The 15,337-nt window shown below is 38.0% G+C and overlaps 1 protein-coding gene across 2 annotated transcripts in view; it reads right to left on the reverse strand.

The window, feature by feature from the left end:
- ATG2B (autophagy related 2B) overlaps positions 1-15,337 on the reverse strand; it is a 96,167-nt gene that overhangs the window by 22,654 nt on the left and 58,176 nt on the right. For both annotated transcript variants that reach the window (XM_012803520.2, XM_023511554.1), the window contains 11 exons: positions 14,352-14,458; positions 14,109-14,201; positions 12,613-12,683; positions 12,066-12,142; positions 11,521-11,691; positions 8,131-8,272; positions 5,975-6,177; positions 4,975-5,201; positions 4,147-4,255; positions 2,383-2,577; positions 1,641-1,742 (listed from right to left, as the gene is read on the reverse strand). In XM_012803520.2, coding sequence (XP_012658974.1) covers positions 1,641-1,742; positions 2,383-2,577; positions 4,147-4,255; positions 4,975-5,201; positions 5,975-6,177; positions 8,131-8,272; positions 11,521-11,691; positions 12,066-12,142; positions 12,613-12,683; positions 14,109-14,201; positions 14,352-14,458 — 1,497 coding nt within the window. The remainder of the gene's footprint in view (positions 1-1,640; positions 1,743-2,382; positions 2,578-4,146; positions 4,256-4,974; positions 5,202-5,974; positions 6,178-8,130; positions 8,273-11,520; positions 11,692-12,065; positions 12,143-12,612; positions 12,684-14,108; positions 14,202-14,351; positions 14,459-15,337) is intronic.

The raw sequence follows: 15,337 nt of genomic DNA on the forward strand, positions 1-15,337 counted from the left end.
AAAAAAAAAAAAAAAAAAAAAGAAAAATATTTCTTAGTGATTATTCATTGGTTGATTTATTTTCGCAACAAAAAACAGACAAAAATATTTGGGTTTCTACTCAGATGATCATTTACTATATTAAAATACAGTATATCAATCTTAGAAGATGCAAACTATAAAGGATTTTTGGTTAGGTAATATACCTCACTGAAGCTTACTTGTTTGCAGAGTGACTTTGTTTTCCTAGGTTTTATGTCTAGGGAATTATTTCCCATAGTTCCTCAATGTTGTCATAAAATTTATTTCTGTTTTCTCCAAGATTAGTATTTTCCCATTTTAAAATCATAATGCCGAATAATAAATTATATCAAATATTAAAGAAAAAAGTCTACTAAAGAAAATTGGAGACTAGGCATAGTGGCTGATGCCTATAATCCTAGCACTCTAGAAGGCCAAGACGGGAGGATTGCCTGAGCTCAGGAGTTCAAGACCAGTAAGTGTGAGCAAAGCAAGACCCTGTCTCTACTTTAAAAATAAAAAATATTAAAACAAAAAGAAAGAAAAACAAAATTTAACTGGGTGCACTAATGCACCTGTAATCCCAGCTATTTGGGATACTGAGCCAGGAGGATTGCTTGAGCCAGGAGTTCGAGATTGCTATGAGCTAGTTTGAAACCACGGCACTCTAGCCCAGGCAAAAGAGTGAGACTCTGTCTAGAAAAAACAAACAAACCAAAAAGTACAAAACTAATAAAAGTTACAGAACCAAGACTGGAGCCCAGATCTGCTTCAAATCCATGTTCTTTGCCAATACACTATATACATACTACCATAAAGCATATTTTTTTTTTATATCTCAAATAAAGTTTCTGAAAGTGGCATCAACTAAGTTTTAAACCAGGCGTCCTCAAACTACGGCCTGTGGGCCACATGTGGCCCACCGAGGACATTTACCCGGCCGGCCAGGTGTTTTTGCTGCCGCTGCCTGTCCTGCTTAGCAGCCGACTCATCCCGGAGCCTGAAGTCCAGCCCTCCAACGGTCTGGGGGACAGTGAACTGGCCCCCTGTTTAAAAAGTTTGAGGACCCCTGTTAAACAGTTCTTTGGGTCAAAGAAAGCCCAGAATAATCTGATGGGATGCTTGCTAGAATAGGGGTACAATGTATACTGTGGAGTATACTATATACTATTTGGGTGATAGGTACAAAAACCCAGGCTTCACCACTACCTAGTATACACATGTAATGGAATCCAACATGTACCCCCAAGTCTACTACATTTTTTTTTGAAGGATAAAAAAAAAAAAAAAAACCATTGACCTTCAGCTCCCCTTAGAGAGCCATGTGACTATGAATTTGAGCAATCCTACCCTTTACCTGGCTGTACTAATTTCTGCCTCTATCAATTGTATCTGTAGTATAGATATTAACTCCCATGTGTGAGTGTGTATGTGTGTGGGTGAAATGTAACATACATAAAAGTTTTTAAAACACACAATTAAAAAAAAAAAGGTTCACTCACCCAGAGTTCAGATTCTAAACTTCTAATGAATTTGGCCTGTTCTTTATTAGAAGCCTGATTTAACGATATAACTTCCATAAAGGTCCAACAGTAATGAACATTATAATAACTCCCTTACTCTGAGTGGAGCATACAAACCTGGTCAATGTTGAGGCGGAGCGGCATCAGTGACACTCTCAAGCAGCACTCCTGGGGTGACCTGCCAGACTCTGGACGCACGTGTAAGGCTTTCACTGACAACTTTAAGACAATAAATAGAAATGTATTTTTTTCCCAATAATATAATGACCTTGTTCTCATTAAAAATGAGAAAAAAATAACAAAGAAAAAAAAAGAATATGCCTAGCCTATGAGGAAAAAAACACAGAATTGTTTACCCTCTTATCCTTAAAAGCCTGAATCTAACTTTTTTGGGTCTTATATCCCCTTCAAGAATCTGATGAAAGATATAGATTCTCTTTAGAGAAAAATTTCAAATGGATAATGTACTTGTAGGCACAAAGGAGTTTGCTTAGCCCCTGAAGCTAATGCTTATGTCCACATCCCAAAGTCATCTTCAAGAAAAACCTCCAAAGTCCTTCAACCTCAGTAAAATTTAAAAAGTGGTAAAAATTGGAATACTTTCTCCAATACTAAATATTTTGCATAGGTCTCTATGGACTTCTGATTTATTGGCAGTTATAGTTAATGGACCCTAGAAGTGGCATGAGAACTAATTTTTTCAACATAAAACTTTGAGCAGCATATTTAAAAGGATTTTTTATATTAAAATGAAAAAAAAATGTTCAGTAAATTTCCCCACTCTAATTCTCCTGCAGGTAGATATAATAAAAACACTTTCTAAAACTAATATAACAATAAATACGGTTTGAAATTTTACCATGTTGGAATGAGCTTTTCGAGGCATTTCTTTACTGCAATACAGGTACAAAAATTTATTCATCTGTGATGTTGCCAGACGATCTCGAATTTCCAGATCCTGAACAATGAATACCTGCCGGGAGACTGGGTGTTCCAAGAGGCTGGAATCAAATTCTGGTTTGCATGGGGGGTAGACTTCATGCTGAAACTTTACCTTTATACATAAAGAGAAGGAACACAGAGTAATCCTTACTTTTAAATTAGATTTCCACTTTAAAACGCAAAATATCACTCATTATTTTCTTTGAATTCTACCTTGGCTTACAATTTCACTTCCAAACAACAAAACAACACAACATTTCTTCACGCGTTTATTTATCAGTCCACAGTGGTCACCCTCATCTGAGGTTTTGCTCTTATTGTTTCAGTAACTGAAACACAGTTAACAAAACTCCAAAAATATACTATTTTGAGAGAGAGATCACATTCACACAACTTTCATTGGAATGTTATTGTATCTGTTTTATTTTATTATTATTGTTACTCTCTTATTGTTGTCTAACTCATAAACTTTACTGTAGATGTGCATGGATAGGAAAAATTATAGCACATATAGGGTTCCACACTATCTGAAATTTCAGGCATTGGCTGGATCTTAAAACATATTCTCCATGGATAAGGGGGGACTACTGTACGTGTACCCTACTATCTATTCACAGATGAGCTTGACTAACATTTGACCTTGGTAAAAGTACTTTTCCTTCTTAAGGAAAGTCCTCAAGAGAAATAAGAGATTAAAAAAAATCACTTGAAAATGAATCCAAGGGGTGGCACCTGTGGCTCAGTGAGTAGGGCACCGGCCCCATATACAGAGGGTGGTGGGTTCAAACCCAACCCCGGCCAAACTGCAACAAAAAAATAGCCAGGCATTATGGCAGGCACCTGTAGTCCCAACTACTTGGGAGGCTGAGGCAAGAGAATCGCCTAAGCCCAAGAGTTGGAGCTTGCTGTGAGCTATGATGCTAATCGCACTCTACAGAGGAGGAAAAAGTGAGACTCTGTATCTAAAAATAAATAAATAAATAAATAAATACACAAATTATAAGGAAAGCTGATTAGTAAAAAAAAAAAAAAAAAGAAAAGAAAAGAAAATGAATCCAAGGAAGCAGGGTTCAAGTTCTAAAAAGAGACAAAGATCTGATTAAATATATAAAATTCTCATCACTATAATATTTCTATGCTATCTTAAAATATGACATTTGGTACAACCTCAGACAAGCTGACAGAATTAAACACACATGATGCCATCAGTGGACTGGCCTTCCTGGCTTCTGGACATTTGTGAAGGACCTGCCACATGCACTATCCAAATGCAGCCCTTCCCAGGCAGGCACACTAAGACAGTGGTTCCCCAAGTGTCCTGGGAAAAGTAGTATCAGCTTTACCTAAAAACACAAATTCCTGGCCCCAACTCAAACCTTCTCAATCAGAAACTGGGGGTACAGAGGGAGAGTAGAGGGAGAACGTTTTAATAAACCCCATAGGGGATTCTGAGCTCACTCTAGGAAACCACTGCTCTTGGGGTAACCTGGGAAAACAAAAACAGAAACACCTCCGTCTTCTCAGAACATGTGAGAAAGAAAAAGTTAAGAGTTTTGTGTTTTTCTAATCCAAAGGGTTGGGACTTAAGGCTCAAGACCATGCTGTAGGGGGTAACCAAAGATCCCCACCCCCACCAATGCTCCTACTCAAATGGATTTTTCCTTTCAAAACATCATCTCACCTTGCTTAATTGTATTTCCATTAAAAAGTCATGGTTCCTTCCTTTTCCCCCACATACCGTATTACGTCCATGTCTTGTGGGTGTGTGAGAAGGTGAACTGTGGGTACTACTAAAAATAAGCAAAAAAAAACCTTTTGTTAAAGGAACATTCAAAGAAAGTCAATGAATAACATTAAGAAAATAAGATGAAAAGAGAAATAAGATTATAAAACTATCAGAATGTTGTCATGAATTGTTATTACTATGAATCAAAAGCATATCTTTTTTTTAAAGCATATCTTTTATACTTTGAAGATACTGAAAACGTACTTTATTACTATCATTAGAGTAATCATCTGATTGCTAAATACTCAGAACTACAGAAAAAACTAACTATAACCCATATTACAGGATAGAAATGAGACCTCATTAGAAGTTTCTTGTTACTTCCAAAATCCTTTATGGTCAGAGAAGCAGTACTAGAAATCTCAGGTAGTACAGAAAAGAATTAAAGTCAGAAGAGTTCCTCTGCTCAGCGCCCTGCTGCACACTCCTAACACACTCACTTCACTTCACTACCCTCATCTGCTGTGTGACCACCTCTCCCTTTGGAACTGAGGGCACGGACTGGGTCTTAGTCTTTAGTACATAGCTGAAAATTTTTGCTAAATGAAAATGGTACGTCAACATTTTAGTAAAAATTCAAGCAACACAAATAAGTCCATAAGAGTGACATTTAAATCAGAGTTTCTATCACTACTTTATTTATAACATTTAAAATGACAAATTCTATGTATTTTTCTATAAAAAGCTATTTTGGCCTGCCAATTTACATAGAAATTAACTTACATATAACTTTTAGCTGGAGAAGTAGGAGGGACTGTTCCAAAATCCTTTCCTCCATAAAGATGCCAAACAAGAGAGACTTCCTTAACAACATATCGAATCACAGGAATGGGAAAGTGTAACGGGGCTTTGCTCGTATCTGTCTTCTTAACGGGCAGACTAAAATAATTGTCTCTTATCACAATTGCATCATCAACCATGATTTTTATAACTGGTTCTTCTTCCTTCTCCTACAATAAACGGGTAACACATACTCTTATCTCATGAGAAACAAATGATTATCTGTACATCTCAAGGGGTAGTAATTATTGACATTAATCATCACAAAAGATACACTGCTCTATTAACCATAAAATGAACTCTCTTTTTGTTCTATACAAATCACTCAATATAGATTTTTTCTGTAGTTTTTAATTTGGCTTTTACTACTTGTTTGATAATAAAAAGGCACAGATGTGTGTGTATGTGCATTTTATTGTTTAAAGCCAATACCTTATTCCAAACCAAAACTTGACAAACTTCAACATACTGACCAAATTATCATGTTTTAAATAATATATTTATCCTGAGTTTGATGCTTTTTATTTTTAATTTAATCAGAAGGTTCCCCGAATTAGTAAACAAATACAGTCATCTATGGAACAGTTATTAACTACTGGACAGTTCAAAACATTATATAGATACACACACACACACACACACACACCCCCACCCCCAACCATCACCCTTCACACAAACCACATCTTATCTTTCCCAGTTCTTGGACTAGCAACTCTGTGTAGTAGGTACATCTTTAGCTCAATAATCTATGTACAAAATGTAGAGATGTGTCACAGAAATAGTAAGTACACTAACCACTTACAAAGCATCAATTGTAAATTATAAAACAGAGTAATTCCTAATTATAAAGAGATAAAACCTAAAGAATCTTCTTCATGTACCCTTCGGTCAATTCAACTTGTAACATCATCTTAAGGACTCAATAATGTTACCGATTTATTACCTGGACGGTTGCTTTTGGTGCAAAAAGAATGCAAAAGTCATCATTTTCAGTGGGCACACCTGTCATTGCATCACTAATCAAGTGGTGAATGACTGCATGGTGAGTGGGGCCAGGCTCCTGGGACACATTCCCACTCTCATCCGGAAACAGGAAGAGGTCTGAACAACATGGCTCCTGAACTTCAGATTTCTCATCCAAAACACCTAATAAAAAGATTACAACACTTTGGCACACTTTGAAATTCCATAACAATAACACTAAGTTTTTAAATCATGCTCATATATATGTTATGTTGAGTGCTTTCACCTGCAATATCTTGTTTCTTAAGATAAACTTACAAATTCGAGACTTAAAGGGAACTTAAGTAACTTACCCCAAAACACTTCAGCAAGAGGCAGAAACACACTAAAAGCCACTAATAAAAAAAGACTAGTAATAAATCTGGAGCTCTCTAAGAAAATAGTAAACAATAATGTATAAACTAAAGACAGTTCCCTCCTACTTATCTGGTGTAGGAGAAGCTCAGGAATTCAGCAGCAGCTTGTTAGTGCTGACTGGAATTCTGCTTCAGTTGGGACTTCACATTGAAAATTCTGTCCTATGGGTGGAGCTCTGGAAAAAACTCTCTCCTGGGAAGTATTGCAATCGGAGGGGAAAAGTTACATTTAACACAGCTGTACCCTAAACTACAGGAAATCTCTGCTGTGAAGAGGGGAAATAGTTGCTGAACAAACTTCAGTAACTTCAGAAGACTACTACTTGGGGCACTGGATTCCTGTACTCCCGCAGCTATGTAAGGTTCACAAAAGAATGCGTGTGCACCAAAATCTATATATGAACTACACTTTTACTTTTATGTTACACATTAAAGGCACTAATTCTTCCTTCATTCATTCCTTCATACCAAGCACTATGATGGGGCTGAGAACACTATGATGAAAAAAGCAATATTTTAGCCTCAAGAGACTCACAGGCTAGATTTTAAATTCTTCTATGGCAGCACCTAGACTTACTCATCCTTATAAGTGTCCAGAGCCTAGAACAGAAAGTTATTTAACGAAGCCACTCAGTAAGCATTCATTAAATATTCTTTCCTATGTAATTAAGATATGTAATAGCTTCTAATGCTTATTACAGATAATGTAGTACAAAGCTAGAAGTTCCAATTTTCTTCCTTAGTCCTAAATCATCCTTAATTAGAATGAAAGCAAAACTTAATGCTTAACTTTTATGATACTGTGAAATGTTTTAAAATTAAGATTTCACAAATAGGGTGGCCAAAAAGTTCATATGCAATTTAAAATAGTGTGCAATTTGAAACTGCACACAAACTTTATGGCTACCCTGTATACAGAAATAGCTAGGTCCATCCAATTAGAAAGGATACTTTTGAAATAGATCCTTCAAAATATTTAGATGCTTATACTTGGCTTTCAAGGATCTCTAATCACTTGGTGTCTCTCTGCCTACCCCAATTTATTATCTAATTCATTTCAATAAGAAGGGAACTTTTGTTCCATTAACAGCCTAAAAGTCATGGCTAAATAATTAAGGTTCTTGCACGCCTTTGTCTGTGCTCTGTCGATGTTAAGGACCTTGCCAAGATTACCTTCTCCTTCCTCTTTAAATACCTAAATCCTATTCACTTCTGAAAAGTCAACTCACTCACTTTCACCAAAGTTTAATGAAATGATTTCAATTCTTTCCGAGCAATATAAAGTATATACCACATCTGAAGTATTTACTTATACCAGGCATCCTCAAACTACGGCCTACAGGCCACATGTGGCCTGCCTAGGACATTTATCCAGCCCACCGGGTGTTTTTGCCACAGCTGCCTGTCCTGCTTAGCAGCCCACTCGTCCCGGGGCCCACAGTCCGGCCCTCCAATGGTCTGAGGGACAGTGAACTGGCCCCCTGTTTAAAAAGTTTGAGGACCCCTGACTTATACCATTTATTAATCAGTCTGCATACTAGAATCAGTCTAGTGCCCACTGGTCTTACTAGAGCATAAGCGCTCAGAAAATGTAATTTTGTCTTCCACTTGCTCTGTACGCCTCATGTCAATAAGTAACTTATTAAATTTATAAGAATATAAATAATATTAAGCTTCAATCACAGCATCAGTGTTCTCAGAGAAAAAGTCCTGGTCTCACCATTAGCCTGTGGTTTCACAGTCGAAGTGGCTTGCTGCATGTCGACCTCCTCCATAGCATCACTCATCAGATCTCGCAAAATCTGTTGATCTGCTTCAGGAAGAACTGGACCACGTGAGGATGGTCGACCACTGGAATCTACCTACAGCAAAAAAGCCTAATTAAAAATAACTAAAATGCTCTACAGGAGCAAACCAGTTACAATTATTTTATTCTAGAAATACATTACATAACAAAACATCACAAACAGGAGGCTGGGCACAGTGACTCATATACTTATAATCCTAGCACTTTAGAAGGTAAAGGCAGGAGGTACTTGAGACCACGAGTTTAAGAAACAGTAATCTGGCTCAGCACCTATAGCACAAGCGGCTAGGACACCAGCTACATACACCAGAGGTGGTGGATTCAAATCCAGCCCGGGCTTGCCAAACAACAATGACAACTACAACTTAGAAATAGCCAAACGTTGTGGCAGATGCCTGTAGTCCCAGCCACTTGGGAGGCTTAGGCAAGAGAATCACTTAAGCCCAAGAGTTTGAGGTTGCTGTGAGCTGTTGATGCCACCACCCTCTACCAAAAACAAAACAGTAATCTATTTATGTTTCTATATTCTGCCCAGAAGCTGTTATATTTTAAGTTTTTAGTATCACCATCATCACCCTACTAACTACCAACAAATAGAAGTAAATGTGTCAGCACCTAAAGCCAACACAATAAACTAGGACCTTGAAAAGGCAATACATTAAAAAAGATGGAAGTTACAAAACACTGCAGTAAAGCTGGGGCACAGGGTATAATTAAGTAAGTCTGATCTACTCAAATCTGATGGTTCCAATGACTTTTATCCCTTTGAAGCAAAGCCACTTTGGGTCAAAGGTTCATTTCTTAGACACCTAAAGACAGTAAAAGGGATACACAGGAAGGGAAATACTAAATGGTGATTCACAGGGCTTCATACCAGCACTGATACTTAACCATTTTGGTTAGTGAACTGTGGGCTCATTAAATCCAGACTATGCTTTTTAAATGTGAGCATGACAAATAAATAAATAAATAAATATGAGCATGACCAAAATGAAAGGATACAAATTGAAATGGATAATTTAAAATAAATTTTAATGATCTGGAAAATATTTTTTTTTTTGGCTGGGGCTAGGTTTGAACCCACCACGTCCGGCATATGGGGCCGGGGCCCCACCCTTTTGAGCCACAGGTGCCGCCCCTGTCTGGAAAATATTTTTAAAAACAGAATAAACAATAGGGAAGGACTGTTGTAAATTCCCTTCATGGCCAGGCTTGGTGGCTCGCACATGTAATCCTAGCACTCTGGAAGGCTGAGGTAGGCGGACTGCCTGAACTCACAGGTTCAAGATCAGCCTGAGCAACAGCAAGACCCGGCCTCTAAAAATAGCTGGATGTTGTGGTGGGCGCCTGTAGTCCCAGCTATTCTGGAGGCTGAGGCCAAAAAATCGCTTGAGCCCAAGAGTCAGAGGCTGTTGTGAGCTATGATATCATGGCACTCTACCAAGGGCAACAAAATGAAACTCTGTCTCAAAAAAATAATAAAAAAATAAAATCAATCCCCTTCATATCAGTGATAATGTAGCAGGAGTAAACAGAAGTGTAACACAAATGAAGTATAAAACCATCCTCAATAGGTCTGTGAGAGTAAATAGAGGTCCTATAACCTAAACAGATTGAGAATTCTACTCACAGAAAAGCCAGGAAAAAGAGTAACATTGGGTAAAAGTGCTAAACAAAATAGATATTGTTGAATCTGGACCCAAAGGAGGTTAAAAGGGAGACAATGGAGGCATAGAAAGCATCCAATTGGGAACCAAAGTACCTGGGTGTGTTGCTGTTTCTGCTACTATTTAGAGCAATCACCTAAATTCCCTGGGTCTTAACTTAGCTGGTAAAACAGAAATACTGAACTTTAACCTTTCTACCTCACTGGGTAGAGAAAAGAAAGGAAAAGAAAATCATAGATGGGCAGTGTCTATGGCTCAAAAAAGTAAGGCGCCGGCCCCATATGCCAGAGGTGGCAGGTTCAAACCCAGCGCTGGCCAAAAACTGAAAAAAAAAAAAAAAGAAAGAAAATCATAGATGAGAAAGTATAATGAAAACTGGATAGTCTTAGAGATAACAAATAGGTAAGTCATGATTATATAAACAGTCTCTGGTAACAATACTAGCACCTACTATCTATCTTATCATAGCTTTGGGTTTGTTTTTTTTTTTAAGAGACAGAGTCTCAGTTTGTCACCCTCAGTAGAGTGCTGTAGCATCGCAGCTCACAGCAACCTCCAGCTCTTGGGCTTAGGTGATTCTCTTGCCTCAGCCTCTGGTGTAGCTGGGACTACAGGTGCCTGCCACAATATCCGGCTATGTTGTTGTTGTTGTTGTAGTTTGGCCGGGTTCAAATCTGCCACCCTTGGTATATGGGGCCAGCACCCTACTCAATGAACCACAGGCACCACCCTGGGGGTTATTTTAAGATATAGTCTGACTCTATGGCTCAGACTAGAGTGCTGCGGTGTCAGCCTAGCTCACAGTATCCTCAAACTTCAGTGATCTTCCTACCTCAGCCTCCTGAGTAGCATTAGCATCATAATGCCCAGCTAATTTTCTTATTTTAGAGATAAGTCTCACTCAGGGGTATCTCAAACTCCTGGCCTCAGGCTATCCTCCCAGCTCTGTCCCCCAAAGCTAGGATTACAGGCATGAACCACCACGCCTGGCCTTCTTATAGCATTTTTACATACAACTTGCATTTAACAAACTCTTTCTTTTTTTTTTTTGAGGCAGAGCCTAAAGCTGTCACCCTGGGTAGAGTGCCGTAGCATCACAGCTCACAGCAACCTCCAACTCTTGGGCTCAAGTGATTCTTCTACCTTCGCCTCCCAAGTAGCTGGGACTACAGGCACCCACCACATGCCTGGCTATTTTTTGGTTGCAGCCATCATTGTTGTTTTTGGCAGGCCTGGGCTGGATTCGAACCTCTCAGCTCAGGTATATGTGGCTGGCGCCTTAGCCACTTGAACCACAGGCACTGAGCCAACAAGCTTTTTCATGACAAATGTTTTCTTTCTTCCCCAAAGACAGATGAAAATAACTTAATTCTGGGGAAAAAGTATTACATTAGTTAATAAGATTAATGTTAGTATTACATTAGTTAAGAAGATTAATGTTACAAACATCAAAGAGTATAATGGTTTTCCAAAAATGCCCATGGAATCACCTTTCCAGACCCCACTGTTCTGAAGGCAAAGGAAAGACAGATGAGTTTTCAAGTTTCTTTTCTACTTTATAACTATCAAAGACCTAATATAAACATGCCATTGACATGGCTGGCAGTGACTGGGGGAATAATATTGTTGACTGTACCTTTGACTTTCTTTGAGGGGCTCCTGGCTTCATTTCTGCCTTGTCAGGTCCATGCAGGTCACCATAGCTTGCAATGTACTGAATGAGATTCATTAGTGCAGCACAAGAATCTGAGCACGTTCTGATATGGACAATATCACTGGAACAATGTAACTCAAAGCGGGGCTCGGTCTGTATCAAACACAGAAAGAAAGAATGAAAAGGTCTTCTAAATAAGAGAAGAAAACTTTTCTTGCATACATTTAAATTAAATATAATATTAATAATTTGTTTTGCCATAGGAAAAAATGCATTTGCAAGAACTCAATCTTAATTTTAAAATATTTTATTTTTGACCAAAACTAGGTGAATAAAAAAATGATTTTATGGCAAATCCAATATTTTTTTTTCAGCTTTTGGCTGGGGCTGGGGTTGAACCCACCACCTCTGGCATATGGGGCCAGCGCCTTACTCCTTTGAGCCACAGGTGCCACCCACGAATCCAATATTTTAAATCTTCAAAAATAAGACTCAAATAAAAATTTCCATTTCTTTTAATAACTTACTTGTTCTCCATCAGAATCAGACTTCACTGCAGTTATGGTTAATTCCAAAAGCCCCATATCCATCACACGAACATAATCTAAAATTTTTTAAAGTAATAAAATGAGTACTGCTTTTGAAAAGTGCTCATCTAACCAGTACCTAATAAAACTAGCATTTTTCTTTGTCTAAAATCCACTGCAGAGTGCTACAAGTATTATAATGCAATGGAAATATAGTTTCTTCCTACAACAATCCTACAATTCACTTTATTTTAGTTAGAAACAAAATTTGTCTTTGTTACTAAATATTTGCAGCATATAAGTTAATTTGATGCACTTAACTTATAAGAACATTACAACTTCAAATTGAAGAACAAATATCTGAAAAACTAAACTTTGAATACATGCCACATGATCATCGTGTCCTTAAAGATCCTTTAGTCTTTAAGGATCTTACTAAAATTCTTAGTTCTGTGGCATTATCTCACAGTTAAAAGGTTTTAAAATATTCACACACAAAAAATAAAGCAACATATATCTATCCCAGATTTTGTTTTTCAACTCTTACCTCTATTCAAATTTACAGTGACAGTGTTACATTTGTCAGACAGATGTAAAGCAGCTTCATCCATGATTATTCTGAGGCAAAAAAGATAAAACCAACATCTGAAAAACTTAAAAGTTTGAATATTATAACACATAATCACTATACGCTTAATCATATCATTCTTCCTGGTATGAACATTATCAAAATCACTAATATAACTATCATTTTTTTTAAAAAAATTCACTGCTTATGAGTGCTAGGAATGTTTAAACCAGGGGTCCTCAAACTTTTTAAACGGGGGGCCAGTTCACTGTCCCTCAGACCACTGGAGGGCCAGACAGCAGGCCCCAGGATGAGTTGGCTGCTAAGCAGGACAGGCAGTGGCAGCAAAAACACCCGGTGGGCCGGATAAATGTCCTCGGTGGACCACATGTGGCCCGCGGGCCATAGTTTGAGGACGCCTGGTTTAAACAGTGTAAAGAAGGAGATTAAATCATCTGTTCAAATTAATTCTAAATTTGGGGCAGATTTTTAAATAGATGCTCAAATTCACAAGGTATAAATGTTCTTAAAAGATACAGTCCACCAAATATTATGTGAAGTTTATTACATGTTTTAAAAAGCAAACTAAGGCCTAGCACTCAGGGAGGCCAAGGCAGGTGGACTGCCTAAGCTCAGGAGTCAGAGACTAGCCTGAACAAGAACAAGAACCCATCTCTAAAAATAACCAGACATTGTGGCAGAAGCCCACATGTAGTCTCAGCTACTTGGGAGGCTGAGGCAAGAGGATCACATGAGCCTAAGAGTTTGAGGTTGCTGTGAGCTGTGGCACTCTACTGAGGGCAACAAATAGAGACTCTATCTCAAAAATAAACAAACAGGGCGGCGTCTGTGGCTCAGTGAGTAGGGTGCTGGCTCCATATACTGAGGTGGCAGGTTTGACCCTGGCCCAGCCAAACTGCAACAAAAAAATAGCCACGCACTGTGGTGGGCGCCTGTAGTCTCAGCTACTCAGGAGGCTGAGGCAAGAGAATAGCATAAGCCCAAGAGCTGGGGGTTGCTATGAGCTGTGATGCCACGGCACTCTACTAAGGGAGACAAAATGAGACTCTGTCTCTAAAAAAATAAATAAATAAAATAAACAAACAACAACAAAAAAGGTGGTGCCTGTATCTTGGTGGGTAGGGCGCTGGCCACATACACCTAGGCTGGTGGGTTTGAACCTGGCCCAGGCCAGCTAAAAACAACAATGACAATTACAACAACAACAATAAAAAAGTCAGGCATTGTAGTGGGCGCCTGTAGTCCCAGCTACTTGTGAGGCTGAGGAATGAGAACTGCTTAAGCTCAAGAGTTTGAGGTTGCTGTGAGCTGTGACGCCAGAGCATGCTACCCAGGGCAACATAGTGAGACTCTATCTCTAAATAAATAAATAAATAAATAAATAAAATGGTTTACATAAACATAAATTAGTATGCTTTGAACAGCATAGTACATAGTAAAGTTTACACAGGTACCTGAGAGTAGAAGAAGATTTATCCAAGGCTACGCTACTAGAAACGCTGAATGTTTCAACGGTAAGAAGAGATCGGATTGGCAAATAAAGGGGCCTAATATCAAAAAGAACAGAGTATCAGTTTGATACAATATCAGAAACTCTCTTATTTTGAATCTTAACTCTACTAAGCTATGTATTTTTTTCAAAACTTTCTACATATTTGAATCAATAAAACTTTATCTTGTTCCTTTTGTGAACTTACCTATAATCAAGTGCACAGCTCCAAAGATGAACATGAAAAGTTGTAAAGGAAGTTGGAGGATTATAACCCAAAACAGGTTCATCAGCAATATTTAAGAAGTATAAAATCTGCAATCACAAAAAATAAAATGCTCTGCTTTAGAAGAAAAGAAATTCATGGTACTATATCCTTAATGCCAAAGTAAAAGAGAATATCTCACAGAAAAAGCAACCATTATGTTGGACGTCATAATGCTAAAAGAAAACAATCACCATTTTGAAGAAATCATTGCAAAAAGTACCTGCTCCCCTCCCCCCAGAAAAAAGGCTGACAATATTAATTTGTTTAACTGTAGTAATTATTTCACTAGCATATGTATATCAAAACATCATGCTGTACATCTTAAAATATGTACAATAAAAACTATTTGCAAAATTAGAATTTGAAATGAAGAGGCCCATCCAACAATTGCAGTGCTACAGAAAACTTGGAAAGTCATACCTTACGAAATTAGTAACAAAATATGCATACTACAGTAGAACCTCCATAGGTGACCACCTCCTTAAGTTACCTCCATAGTTAACCACCTGCCTAAAATGACCACTTCCTTAAGTTGACCTAACTTTCATAGACCAGACATGCACCAAATATACTCAATGGATGTTGACCACTTGTTGACCACCTTTCTATGTTGACTAGTTCATTACAGTGCCTTGGGCAGTCAACTTACAGAGATTCTATTTTAAAATTTTATACTATTTTTCTTGAAACAATTCTTGAAAAAATATATTTTGCTGAAAATTTCTTAAAACCAGATTGATACATGGTTTCCACTATAACCCACCGTAGGAGGGAAATCTGGTTTTCTTTTTTCTTTCTTTTTTTTTTTTTTCTTTTTGTAGAGACAGAGTCTCACTTTACTGCCCTTGGTAGAGTGTCACGGCATCACACAGCTCACAACAACCTCCAACTCCTGGGCTTAGGCGATTCTCTTGCCTCAGCCTCCC

The sequence above is a fragment of the Otolemur garnettii genome, unplaced genomic scaffold, assembly GCF_000181295.1.
Source record: "Otolemur garnettii isolate 467f Iridium unplaced genomic scaffold, OtoGar3 scaffold00020, whole genome shotgun sequence".
Taxonomy (NCBI): domain Eukaryota; kingdom Metazoa; phylum Chordata; class Mammalia; order Primates; family Galagidae; genus Otolemur; species Otolemur garnettii.